The sequence below is a fragment of the Uloborus diversus genome, chromosome 5 (assembly GCF_026930045.1).
Source record: "Uloborus diversus isolate 005 chromosome 5, Udiv.v.3.1, whole genome shotgun sequence".
NCBI classification, from domain to species: domain Eukaryota; kingdom Metazoa; phylum Arthropoda; class Arachnida; order Araneae; family Uloboridae; genus Uloborus; species Uloborus diversus.
In genome coordinates, this window is record NC_072735.1 from 163,275,832 (window position 1) to 163,289,665 (window position 13,834).

General features: G+C 29.9%; 1 protein-coding gene across 1 annotated transcript in view; it reads left to right on the forward strand.

Moving 5' to 3' along the window:
* The window catches only part of LOC129223361 (mediator of RNA polymerase II transcription subunit 14-like), a 46,511-nt gene that overhangs the window by 12,506 nt on the left and 20,171 nt on the right, over nucleotides 1-13,834 (forward strand). The window contains 18 exon segments of the mRNA XM_054857939.1: nucleotides 355-395; nucleotides 2,268-2,355; nucleotides 3,182-3,289; nucleotides 4,278-4,321; nucleotides 4,640-4,728; nucleotides 5,297-5,471; nucleotides 6,238-6,349; nucleotides 8,128-8,253; nucleotides 8,339-8,417; nucleotides 8,511-8,670; nucleotides 9,955-10,168; nucleotides 11,442-11,467; nucleotides 11,548-11,571; nucleotides 11,573-11,671; nucleotides 11,769-11,869; nucleotides 11,965-12,043; nucleotides 12,045-12,056; nucleotides 13,512-13,710. Coding sequence (XP_054713914.1) covers nucleotides 355-395; nucleotides 2,268-2,355; nucleotides 3,182-3,289; nucleotides 4,278-4,321; nucleotides 4,640-4,728; nucleotides 5,297-5,471; nucleotides 6,238-6,349; nucleotides 8,128-8,253; nucleotides 8,339-8,417; nucleotides 8,511-8,670; nucleotides 9,955-10,168; nucleotides 11,442-11,467; nucleotides 11,548-11,571; nucleotides 11,573-11,671; nucleotides 11,769-11,869; nucleotides 11,965-12,043; nucleotides 12,045-12,056; nucleotides 13,512-13,710 — 1,776 coding nt within the window.

Genomic DNA, 13,834 nt, shown 5'->3' on the forward strand with positions numbered 1-13,834 from the left:
GAAAAACAATAATTTTTATGAAGAGGAGAAAAGGTTTTTTTTTTCTGATTTTCTCATGGTAACTAAACTGTTTTATAACATCATTATCTACTGAACTGTTAAATTATAAAATGTGATTACTAAAAAGAATCCTTAAATTTGTTTTACATATTGTTTGCACAAGCCTTAAATCTGAATACAACCAATCCTCAATTCTTTTGGGTAATCAATGCTGTATTGTATTCTAAATAAAAGCATAAGTAATCATTCTTTGTAAAAATGCTTCAGAGTGTTTGTTATTCAAAGAAATTTTGTTAGATTTTGTGATGTTGTGTTCTTTCCTTCCCTCATATTAAAAGTTTTTCCTTATTTTAGAAAATGGACGTGCTACATTTCATGTAGAGCATGAATTTGAGGTGAGTGAAAATAAATTTTATTAGCCATCGATTAGTTAACTTTCAAGCACTCTATTTTAATCTAAATTTTGTCTTTTAAAATGAAAATAAATGTTGAATTGTGTGCACATTTCTGCTAACCAAACTTAGGGGGGGAAAAAAGTAAATAACTGAAATTGTACAATTTTTTTGGAATGGTTGGCTTGTAAATGATTAATATTATGGAGTGACCAGGAAGCCCTCAAAGCATCGGGCTGAAAAATTGAATGTACTTCATAGATTAAAAAGCTCTTCCGCAGAACAAATCTAGTTATATAACTTAAAGGACTTCAAAAACAAATTTGAAACAAACAGCTCAATGTAGTTTCCAAGAGGAGATCCCCCCTCCCTTCCTGAGAATAAAGTTAAAAATGTGCCTAAAATGTTGTTTTTTTCTTTCCTTACTTTTCAAAGTTATAGTTTGGTGTAATGAAGGCAAAATTTCAACTTAAAATGGAAGTAATGAAACAGTTCTAATGTAAGTAAAGTCATAATTTTACCACTACATTTGGCCTTATTTCTATCAAAATTTTGTGTATAACAAATTTTGTCATTGGTTAGCAGTACTGAACAACATAGATTTCACCTTTCACAAAAGTTACTTCTACCCAATTTAATAAATAAATTAAGAACTATTTGTGTTTAAAGTCATAGTTCACAATAATAGTATATTTATTTTATTACTCTTTCAATGCATTTGCAATTATTTGAAAGATTGCTATTGTTTTGCTAGCAGATGATAAGGATCACCCTGTTTTTAGCATTGAAATCAACAATGTGACATTGTATTCTACGCTAATTAGAATTGCTGTAAATATAAATGTAGCTGATATTAGAAATTCATTAAAAAAATTGGAATTAATATGAGAAGCATAATTTCTCATATGGGTGGATAAATGCACCTCCTCTCACACCTTTTTTTCTTTTACAATTGTGAAGAAAAAAGGATTTCAAAACACACCCAATGACACTTCTACCACTTATTCTTGAAAAGTTATTTCCATTGATGTGTCATGCAGTCAAACCCCGGTTTAACGAACCTCTATTTAATGAATTTTGCGACTTCCCGAATTTTTCTTTTTCTCCAACTAAAATGAAGGCAAAAACCCCTATTTACCAAATAATAAACCCTGAATTAACAAATTATTTTAACAGCCATATTTTTATTTATTTTCTGTTAATTTGAGTTAGGAAATATTGTATTGTTTTCCAAATGATACACCCATCTTGTCCGAAGCAGGAAAATACTTTTCTTGGAACCAGCCAATTCTGACAGGCGAGGGGGCAACCGATGAATAGCAGTTTTGATGCAGAAAGCAGTAATGAAACTCCCATTAAAACTGTTACTTTTTCTAATGCTTTACGTGACCTGGAAACTAAAAACATATCTCATGCGAGCTAGCTGTAAATGACACAGTATTTTCTTCCCTCCATAAAGTCAAAAGAGAACTATTTCGAGTCAAATATTAAGGAAATTTTCAAACATCTATTCCTCAGAACTTTAAAATTTCGAATTATCTAGTGTGTAGTAACCTGCAGAATGCTGAATGAAAACTGTACACTTTCTAATTATGATTATTTTTTTGTGCAGTTACTTATTTGGGCTTTTTGATAAGATAGTGCTTTTTTCTTCACCGCGACATTAGGAATAACCCCAATTTAGCATATAAAAGCTTCGGTCCCAATGAACTCGTTAAATTGGGATTTGACTATATATATATATATGTATATGTATGCCTGTATTTTTAATAGAAATATTTTAAAACCATCTAGGTATATTTTTTGATTGATTCCTGGAACTTCACACTGTAAATACTCTATTATTCCCTAACTAAAATATTATATATTTTAAAGGTGTCACTAACCCTCATGGGTGATGGTTCACACGTGTCATGGCGTTTGTTGGACATTGATGTTTTGGTGGAAGATAAGGAAACGGGTGGTAAGTTTTGTTATATCAAATATTTATACAGTGAAACCTGTGTATAACGATACTGTCTATAAGGATAACCTGTCTATAACAATGTAATGTTACAAATTCTGTAAATAGTAACTATTTTTGTGATTAATTTGTCGTAATCTAGCTAAATTTGGCGTTTATTAAATTATCTTTCATCTAAAATTATTGTAGTAACGTAACCTGTAAATAGCTTCTTCTTTGAATATACAGCCTCCTTACATTTGGCCGAAGTATACGGTCCCCTCATTTCTGAATGATAAAATTTGTGAATGAAAAGAAATAAGATAACGCTCTACGATTTTCGAGAAGCATTTGGAATATTGTGGCAACTTTTCGATGTTTATAAATAGCCGCCACATGATAAAAAGTCAGTCTCGACGGAACCATTTTGCTGAGAGCATTTAGCTCTGTTTTTTGCGAGGCATTTCCCTGTTTCGTTTTGCGTATTTGAATGTAAATACGTGTTTAACCGTTGAGTTTACGGTGTTGATTGATATTTGCTTAATTGCTGATGATTAATTTAGCAGTTGTTAACGATCTTTCCTGTACATAGTGTAAATAAATCTCCTGTGTGTTCTCAAGAACTGTGTCTTCATTTCAAGAAAGTGGAAGTCGCACTGGATCCGTAACAGTTTTTTTTTTTTTTTGACCTCGGCAAAATGTCAGCATGAATAATCAAACTGTTTTAACGATAACCTATCTATTATGATTTTTTTTTTGGTCCCAACAGTATTGTTGTAGACAGGTTTTACTGTATTTGTAAAAAGCTTTTGCATACTACTCCTAAAACTATTCATTTCACTTTTAGATGGAGAAGCTCTTGTTCATTCTCTTCAAGTTAATTATATACACCAGCTTATACAGTCCAGATTGATTGATAATCCAAAGCCCTTGCATGAATTGTACAACTGCCTCCGTATCCTTTTTGAATTATTCTTATGTTCTGAATGTATAGTTAAAATAGTTTTTGTTTAAATGAATTAAGTTAAATAGTGATGGTTTCCAATACAATTTTTCCTTCTGAAAAGCATTTGCTTCTTTGTTGTTGATGTGTTAAAGTGGATTTCTGTTTTTATGGCAATGACTGAAATGGAAATCTAAATGAATGAAAAAATGTATGATGGTTGAAAAAATGCTTAGGTAAAACTATTTTTAATTCCTTTTTCCATTAACACGTTGAAAGCATTGTTATTTTTAAGTATTTTGAAATATTTAATTGGATGAAATTTAATATTTACTTTTGGTGGTTTGTTTTCTTGTGATGGATTATGGGCGAGTTTGAAATATTTCTTAACTTGACCTTACGTCAGAACTAGTCCACAATGTGAGATTTGAAATTCTGCATTTAAATGATTTGAAGAATTTTCCCGTGTTATAGAAATATTTTGGTTTTAGCAATTTTTTTAATTCTTTTCCATAATTTGTTTACAGGCAACCAATTATTGATTTGTGTGTGGTGGAGGGGGAGGAGAGAAGCCTTTTTGGACTGCTTTTCGTTAAGCACTCAATCTCTGTTCTATGTGCTGCAAGGCTATTCTATGAAAAAACCACCATTTTGCCCCGCATGTGACAACTCACTTATTTCATTTAAAAGTAATTATTTTAGGTGGTGAACAAAAATTTGCTTAAGAAATCAAGCATACTTTTGTGGTTTCTTGAACAACAAAATTTATTCATTATCCTATTAAAATATTTTATTAAATTCATTAATTTATTTAACGCAATATGTGAATTGTCACCTGCGAGACAAAATGTCTGTTTTCCATAGAATGGTCTTGTAGCATTTCTTCTAAGGTCAAAATCAGTTTCATTCCTGCATTTAAGTTAAAAATTATTAATTCTGCCATATTTTAAAGCATTTCAATCACTTACTTTGCTACTTTAGTCTTCTTAACACATATTAGATTCATTTTGTCAAAGTCTTCAATTAGAAGTTTTGCACTCTCAAGTAAGTAGTCAAATTGATATTACAATGCATAATATCATAAAACTAATAAAAAACTTGATCTAGCTGTTTTGAAAATGATGATTTATTATTTTTAATTACTGTTTTAAATGTTAACATAATTTCATTGGTTATTTTGAAGTTTAACAATTATGGTTGTAAAAAAGCAAATCATTATTTTTGGTTTTTTAATAATATTTCTGTTTGCCAAAGTAATGTGTCAAAATGACAACACTGTTAGCTACATTCTTCAGCTCTCAAGATCTTATAATTGCTAATTATGAGTGATTCATTCTTCATGTGAACCATTTCCTTTTTTAGGTTCTTCGATTATGCCGGGATAGATTAAGAGACTGCATTGTTGTTGAAGAATATAGTGCTGGAAATCGTTTAGTGATTTCCTATTGGAGGTAATGTTTTGTTTTTTTGAAGAAATCATATGATCACACATGTTTTTTGCTTCATTTTACTTTATTTTTACTCTATAATTGGCAATGTTCAAGCTTTGCTTTGAATCTCTTTAGTCTTAAATTCAATTGCAATTAATTTTTTCACTGAATGAGTTAAAAGCATATTTTTTTTATTGTGATTGGCATAGCGAATAATTTTTTTATGGGGTGAAGAGGTTTAAATTATAGTGCATACACATTTCTTTTACTTTTTCAAAAAAATTTAGCATAAACAGCCATTTATTTCTGCCTATAGGTGACAATTAGTTTTAGCCAATTGGCAGCAATTTTTTTTCAGCCTACCAGGAGAAATTTGTTTCAACTTACCTACAGTACAGTGATTAGTTTCTGCCTATAAGCGGCAGACATTTAATCTGCCATACACATAATGTGCTTACACTTATGTGTGTATGTATGTAACTTGGAATTTGTGAGTGACTTATAACTCTCCCCTCGCTATGCCTCTGCATATCATGTATATTTTCAGGAACTCCATTAAAGGAGTGACTTAGTTTGATTCACTTTCCAGGCTTCCAAAATTTGAAGATAATTTTACTGATAGAGATCACATGGCTCCTAGAGAAATTTTAAATTGCAAATTATGTGTACAAATGGATCCTGTTGATCCTAGTAAGCCCTTACAAGTTACTCATGTTCCTCATCTGAACCATAAAGATGCACAACTAGCTGACCAAGCAATTAAGGTATTTTTTTATCTTGTATTTTAACTTTTGATGAATGATTCTTATGTAGTTTTTAAGTGTAAACCTCAAAATGGCCTTAATTTTCATTGTTCGTATTTTTACAATTTGCTAAAAATAAATAAGAACCGATTTTAATGTTTTTTCTTTTAATTTATTTGTGTTTTGGCTTTTACTTTTTCATGTGAGTGTTCTGAAATAGAGGGGCTCATTGGTACCTTAATGTCCAATGAAAACTAGCTTAAAATTCTATAGCACGTTTTAAAAAGCATTTCTTGCCTTTTTACACATTTTCACATCAAGAGTGGAGGAAAAAGAGTTTTTTCAAGGTATGATATTTTTTTATGAGAGATAATTCAATGAATGCATTTAAAAATACATTAAAAAGAAATCTAGCCTCATTTTGTGGCAATTTTTGTTAGAATTTAAGGGGCCATGAACCTCTGCATTCTTAATAAAATCCCTCACTTGTTTAGATAAAATAAAGCACAGTAAAAGCTGAAAAAGGAAGAAGTTATATGAAAAAAAGTTTTAAATCTGTTTCAAAATTGCAATCTTCCTTTTTTTTTTTTTTTTTATTTTAAATTATGGGTTTAGTCCAAGATCATGAGGTGATGAAAAGAAATGAAAGTTTTTTTCTGATTCAGCATTAAAAATATTATAAGAATAAATTGTCAAAATCTACAATAAAAAAAAAGAAAAAATAGTTTAATTTGTATTTACTAATACAAATGTGTTTTAATTTTAAGAAAATTTAAATTTTTTATAGTCTGACTTTTTATCTGTGGAAAAGCTTTTAATTCACACTGTGCATATCCGAACCAAGCACAAGTTACAAGAACTGAGTGAAATTCTTAAGCCACTTCTTGGACTACAAGATTGTAAGTACTACATATTTTTCTTACTTTCATTGCATATCATTGCTATGTTCTTTTAGAGAAATGGATTTACTTTAATTAAATACACAAACAAAAACTACAAAAGCCAACGGAGTAACCATATTATAATTACATACTTCAATGTTAAATGCATGCTATAAAAAGTTTATGCTATTAAATATTCCTGTCTGAACCCTTTTGATTTACTTACATAGCTAATATATCTACCTGTACAAAGATACTTAAAATGTTAGTGAACTGGCTACTGTATTGATTTTCTGACTAGACTTACCAAAGATTTAAATTCCTAGATCTTCTTTTTTCTTATATTTAAACAATCAAGGAATTATAAACTCATAATTTTGTGCAACAAAATTAATATGAACCATTAAAATGTTTTGCTTTGGGTGTGATCATACTTTAACGTAAATTTCAGAGATTACACTCAATTTTGTGCTTTTAACTTTTGCATTCTTTTATTTGCCATTCCCAAAAATCCCTATGTGATTCTTTTGGGAACCAAATGTTTTCCCAGCGTGCTTAGCTTGCTCAACATACAGTTGAACAACTCTGCTAGAAAACGTAAGTATTTTGCATTTGCATGTCATTTTGTTGAAGTTTTTCAATGGACAAAAATTGTTATAAAAACTTACAAAATAGTTTGATTGTAAATCAGGATGTGCTTTTTATCAAGCCTTGCTAGAGAGCACTTTAATATTTGATACCTTGATATCAAAAGGTAGTTTCAAGAGGTGACAAGGGTATAATACTGATTTAAAGTTAAAAAACACCTAGTGATAAAATCTTTAATTGAACAAAACCTTCCAGAAAAAACATATAAACTAGCAACAGTTGTTGTACATATTGCTGAAATTTAAATTATAATATGTAAATAAGTGTCTTAAAATACTTTTAATTAATAAAAAATTTAAAATGACAAGATTCAAATTTCAGATATTAATATTTATTGCTTGTGAATAAACCTTTTGCAGTTATATGTTTTTAACATAGCTAAAGTGTATTGATTAAACTTATGTGCTAAGTGAGATATAGACATTTTTCAAGAAGTATACTGGGTTTTAAAAAAGAAAAAGAATATTTTCCTTGAAAGGTAATTATTCAGTGCTGAACACTTAGTCATTCAATAAATCTTAGTAATAACATCATACTTTATTCCCAAGTATTTATGTGAAGTAAATATTCAGTTAATAATTCAGACATTCAACAAAACTAAATTGCTTTAAAAATCTTGATCTGTTTTCATGAGTGAATGGAAGAAATGGGTTTTTCTCAGTTTTTTCTTAATTCTTATTTCTTTTTCAGTTTGTTATGTTACTTTTTTTTTAATTACTTACTCTAAAACTTTTATACTTAATGTTATATTCGTGTAAAAGACAAATGTTAATTGTATCTGCATTTATCTATGTTTGCTATATTTACTAGCAGCATTTAATAGTGATGAGAATTTCAATATGTTATTATATTTGGAGTTTGAACTGACCTAATCACTTAATATACTGCTTCCCTTTCAAACCATTTTTAAAAGCTATCCATTAGAAATGATAAATAAATTTTGCTCATTAATTAAATTTCACAAAGAAATATTGGTTTTGACAAGAAAGTTTTTGATGTACAATTTAAACCATGGTTTTAACTGTCTAACTGTTACATATCAAATCTGCCAACCCTGAAAGAAGAACATTAGCAACTTTTGATCAACTTTAAATTTAGATTTTTGTTTCGTGAAATTTTAATGAGCAATTTTTCACAACTTTTTTTAGGTGTTATATCTGGTTCTCCAGCGGTGCTACATATACCTATTTTGCAACCCTGCATGATATCTGAGGAACTGCTCATTACTGTCAACACTCATAGTGGGCACTTCTTAGCTCATGTTCCTCAGTTTGGTAATGTTATATTTTTATTAATTTGTTTTAAGACTTTTATGGCACTTAGTTTGCATCACTAAAAAATTAATATTTTTACATATAGAACCTCCAATGATGGATGATATACAGAACTGTTTGAACAAGGATCCTTCAAAAATTGAAAACCTAATATCTGAATTAAGGTGAGTATGTTTATTTTTTGAATTACACATGGGTTTTCAAAGTTTTAATGTTATCAAAGCAATTAACTTTTATTTTGATTATTTTTTAATAAGATTTTGGGTCACTGTCCGACGATGTGAAAAGTCTATTCAGCATCTTCCAGCAATAGCAAGTGAACATCTACCTCTTCTCATTCCTCCAGAGCATGAATTATCCAAGTTTTCAAAGCATAAGTTATTCATAAAATTATGTAAACACCAAGAGTGCTTTATTGTAAGTATGTTTTAATTATGACACACAAATATCACTATTTGTCTAAAAAGTTGAAAAATTTGAACAGCATATTATAGACATTGATCTTTCATCTTTGGATAGATTTTCTTTTTGCTGAAAATGACCAAGATTGAAGCTCAAAATCATCAGAACCAAATGGATGACTAAAATAAAATTATGACGAGAAAATTTTCTCTCTCTTTTTTCTTACTACGCATTGTAAAATTTTTATACACATCTTCATATCTTCCAACTCTATTGGTTTTTCAGAGTTTCCCAGATTTTGAATATTTCTCTTAAAAATCTCTGTTTAATTTTCTCTGGTAAAATCCCTTTATCTAGGGATCTTTGTAAAAGAGAAAATGAAATCCTTGTAAATTATTTTAGCAAAAATTATTCCTTGTTTTATAGCTATACCAAATGGCTGTACTCCATGGCTGTAGTTTGAAAGGTTTCCTGCTAAACTTCAAACTTAAGTACATTGAAATCTAGCAACATTATCAATTCTCATTAAGTTTGATCATAAATAAATTTTAATTATATGTTAAGTATTGATTTAACTTTTATTCTTCTGCTTCATGAAACAATTAATTGTCCCACTCTACAAGTATGTGTCCTAAAGATCTGTATATTGTAAGGAGCTTGTATATCATTGAACTTCGAGGGATAGAAAAAATATCTTATTTCTGTATTGATGCTGACAAATTAATTTTATCTTTTTGAAATAACAGTACAATCGGCTTGCAATAAAACAAGATTTTACTTATACTAAATGGATATAACCTTGAGTTTTTCCACAAGAAACGTATCTCAGAGCTTATGCTTTTGGAAGCAAAGAGTTGAACTTAAGTATCAGCTTTGTTATTGGCTTCAGAAATAAACTTTTGTTCCATTAACATACAGAGGCAAAAGTTCACTCACTGTATCAGTTTATGAACCTCAATAAATAGCATTGAATAAAAAAAAATTTGTATTTACATTTTTGTGTTCTACAGAGGTATGCAACATGTTTCATTTCAAATACATTTCTTAACATTACCATGTGTTTATATGTACATGGTGTGCAATGTGCATGCACATAACTGTGCAATATACCACCCAACTCTATGCTACAATGCCAAATTACATTCGGCTGTACTGGTGCCGCTGCATCAGAGTTTGACTGTATATATTATCTTACTTCTAACCTACATTTTTATGTTAAATGATTTTACATTGAAACTTCACTTTATGTCCCATTGTCTTCGTGCTATTGTCTTAAATTCTTCATACTTCTCTCTTTAGATTGTCAGGTTATTTGAAAACCCAACTAATCGCTGTGAAATTATTCCTGCATACTACTTAATGACTGTGCAGCCTCAACCATTAGAAGATGATCCCCTGGAACAAAAAGTTGAAGGATTGGACACTGAATTGCCAAAATCGTATTTGAAGATTGTTGATTTTGCACCACTCGATAATTTTATTGCTACTCATGGTCCTTGCACTGAGATTGAATGTTAGTAACATTACTATTCTATTTTGTAGTATGCTGTTGTGCTACTCTTTTTTTTTTCTTTTGTGCAAATCAGCGTACCAAATTTACTAAAATATGGTCAAGATACATTTGAAAAACTTTTGAAATTTCATAATATGCAAAAATATTAGTTAAAAGGGGGGAATTTTGCTGATTCTCAACTAAAGTGGGAAAGTTTTTGACCCCTTTTTTTTTTTTGCTTTAAATTCAGATTTTTTTTTTTCTTTGCTTCTTTGTATGAATAAAATTTACAGGTAGAGAATGAATGCTTAGTCAATAATTAATCTGGTTAAATTGAATCTATTGTTTGCACAAACATATTCAAAATAAAATTATATGATTGTTTTTTTGCTCAACATATATATTTCTATACTTGAAAAGGAACATGCAAATCTCCAGAATTTTATTCTTTAAATCGTGATCAATGTTGCAGTTTAAAAATGGCAATCAATAATGGCTGTCCAAAAACATGTCATTTTTTTTTCAACATAGTTGATCCCCCCCCCCCTTTGTCAAAATTACACTTCAACGTACCTCATCCCCAACCCCTCTTCTCATGTCATGCTACATTACAGAAACATATATTCGCAATTCCAAAACAAGCCACTGCATTATAGATACTATTTAAAATATTAATTTTAAGCTTTAGCTACTTGTGATATACTCAAACATACATGATTTGTGTGCACATTATAACAATAATAACAATTATATCTGTACTTATTTTGTATGAAGTAAGATTACAGATTTGCAACAAAAACCTAACTTATATAATTGTTTTTATGTGGTAATATAAAATAGCAAATGAAAGTAGTAGTCTTTAGTAATTTAAAATATAATTACATTTATTTTGCTTTAAATCTTGTCTTTAAATTATGAACTCAAAATACTCAAAAGCAGGTTGGATTTAAGCTTTCTAAATTTGAACTTTAAACTAAGACTTAACTTAAACCTTAATTTGCATAAGAGAATTGCAGTTTTGTCATTGTGGCTATAAATTCCTCATAACTGCATTAAATATTTTTAAAAGAGTCAAGTTGTTTTATTTTTTTAAATGACTTTTAAACTGAATTCTCTTTTTAATCGAGACCTTTTGTAATACTGTAGAACATCAAAAAGTTGAACATAAAAAATCCGAACACACTTTTGATGTGAATTTTTTTGCAGTATTTACTTAGCATTAAAAAGTTTTGTTTTTAATACTTAAAAATGTCATATAATTCATTTGTGTTTATATTGAATTGTAGTTGAACAGGCAGGGGCATTGGAAAAAAACGAAAGGTAATATTCGCTTTGACTATTGTAGTTTATCTTATGTATGAATTTTCCATCAGTTAAACTTTAAATTCAAATTTTTCCAGGTGCTAACACAAAGTGAAACAGGTGGTAAAAAAGGTGAAATATACTGGCTTCTTTATTACTGAACTTGCGCATATTGTTTCCATGTGTGATGAGCGAATTCCTTTTTCAACACTATGTCGTGAGGTATTCATATCTTTATATCAATCACCTTAATTTTGTGTTTAATTTGTTTAAATAAGTATCAGTTTTAAGTATTTGCTTTTTTTTTTTTTCAATTTAGCTGAATAAAAAAGATATTTGTCATAATGGAATTCAAGTTGAAGCCTATGGGTCAAACTAACCATGTAGAAAATTGTTCAGTAAGTTAATCTGTAGTTTTAAGTTATAAAATCTAAAGAAATGTTTTTCTCAATATTGCTTTGCTCTGTCATTAATCATTTGTTTTTCCTCAAAGGATGCCTATTCCTGATTGGTAGTGATGCAGAAGTTTTTACTGCTTTGCATAATGCACTTTTGAGTTGCACTATCAGATTACAAGGAAAGGGAAGTCGTACTCTGGCTTGTTGAGGTAAAGTCAATTTCTTGGATTTATTATTGCTTGTATTGCTAAATGAAATATTGTAAATAATTTTAAATTAAAAAGGAATTTATAGCAAAATAATTCCTTTGACTTTAATCATGGTCTTTATACAGAGTTTCAGAAAAGTCCTTTACACATTTTAAAAATTTAGAAAAGCAACAAAGTGTCCTATTGAAATATGCGGTTTGTGCCATAATAACGCACGTTTGATGTAGCTTGAGCAACAATCGGTTGCATTTGTTCAACTCTAGTATTGAAAGGTATTGCTTTCAGTTTAATAAAATGATTAAACACTCTCACGTTTTGTTTTTTGTTTTTTTGCTGAGACGGTACAGCGCACACCTTTTAAACACAATTTGGAAGTTGTTTCCTATTTATCTTCTTTTTTTTTAGTGTCACACAAAGTTTGTAAAGCTGTGAAGTATTCTCGTGTAAGCCGCATATTTCCTACGACAGCTTGTTGCTTTTCTATGAATTTTTTTTAATGTGCCAAGAACTTTTCGGAAATCCTGCATTCTTGTAGAGTTGTTACTTAAACGCCACCACATTTTAAATTAGCATTTACTTTTAAAAACTTTCATCTGTATGATGTTTAGGATTTTCAGTTCTGTACAGAATTTATTCATGCAATCATATGGTGACTGGTGTACCAAAAATGTGGGGGATGAAACAAGGTGTGTGGGGGGGGGGGGGGGGCAGGTTAAGTGGCCAGCGCCCTTAAAAGCCGAGTTTTTTTAATTAAAATTAAGACTGCTGAAATTTTCATGTTAGAATTAATTAAATGACCTTTAAAAATTTCAAAGCACAGCATTAAAAATTGTAGCAGATGGTCACAGTAGACTCCCTTGTTCAGATTCAAAGCACTATTTCCTTTTTTATCCAATAATAACATGAAAAAAACACAGCTTAAAAGTTAATTATTTCTTTAAACATGTGAATCATTCAAATTTATCATTTTTGGTCAATCATTAAGTTTGAATTTAGAAAAGTGCAGGGGCAAAGCCACTTTGAATGTGAGGGGGCAGTTGCCCCTCCATACGATCCACCTATGCATGCAATTCACTGCTGATGTCAATATTACTACCTTCTATTAGGGATTGTTTCAATATCTGGTTTTTTTAGAGGGTCATTATTGGAAAGGGAGAGGACAAAGTGCAATTCTGTGCTCAAATAAGGGTCTGGGATAATGTTTTTGAAATATGGGTCCCTACAATACAACTTTAGGCAATATTTGGTTGCTTTAAAGGGGGGGAGGGGCATGACCCCCCACTCTGGATCAGCTCAATTGGATTCTTATGTGCTTTAAAGAAGCCTAAGACCTGTCTGACAAAATGTTTGCCAGTCATATGCTGAATGAACCATTGCCTAGAAAACATTTATTAACGGTCTTATTTATTAAATTTGTATAGTTATTATTAATGTCTATATTTATTAATTTTACAGTTTGTCTTTTGCAACTGCCCTTTGACAAGTATGTCTTCAAAGGAACAAGGTCCTCGCCGTCCTGTGTACTATATCTATGATTTTGCTGCTGGTACTTCTCGTCAAGTTGCTCAAATGGTTAATGATATGCTTCAAGATTGGAACACAATGGGACAACTGTATCGCATTATCTTAGAATTCTCCAATTGTTTGAAATATGGTGCTTATAAGTTTTTTTTAAGAATAATTTTCTATGTATTTGATTAGTAATGCTGTAAAAGCTGTTTATAATGAGTTATCATAATAAGGTCCATTTTCATAGATGAAAGGATTGAATTTAGACT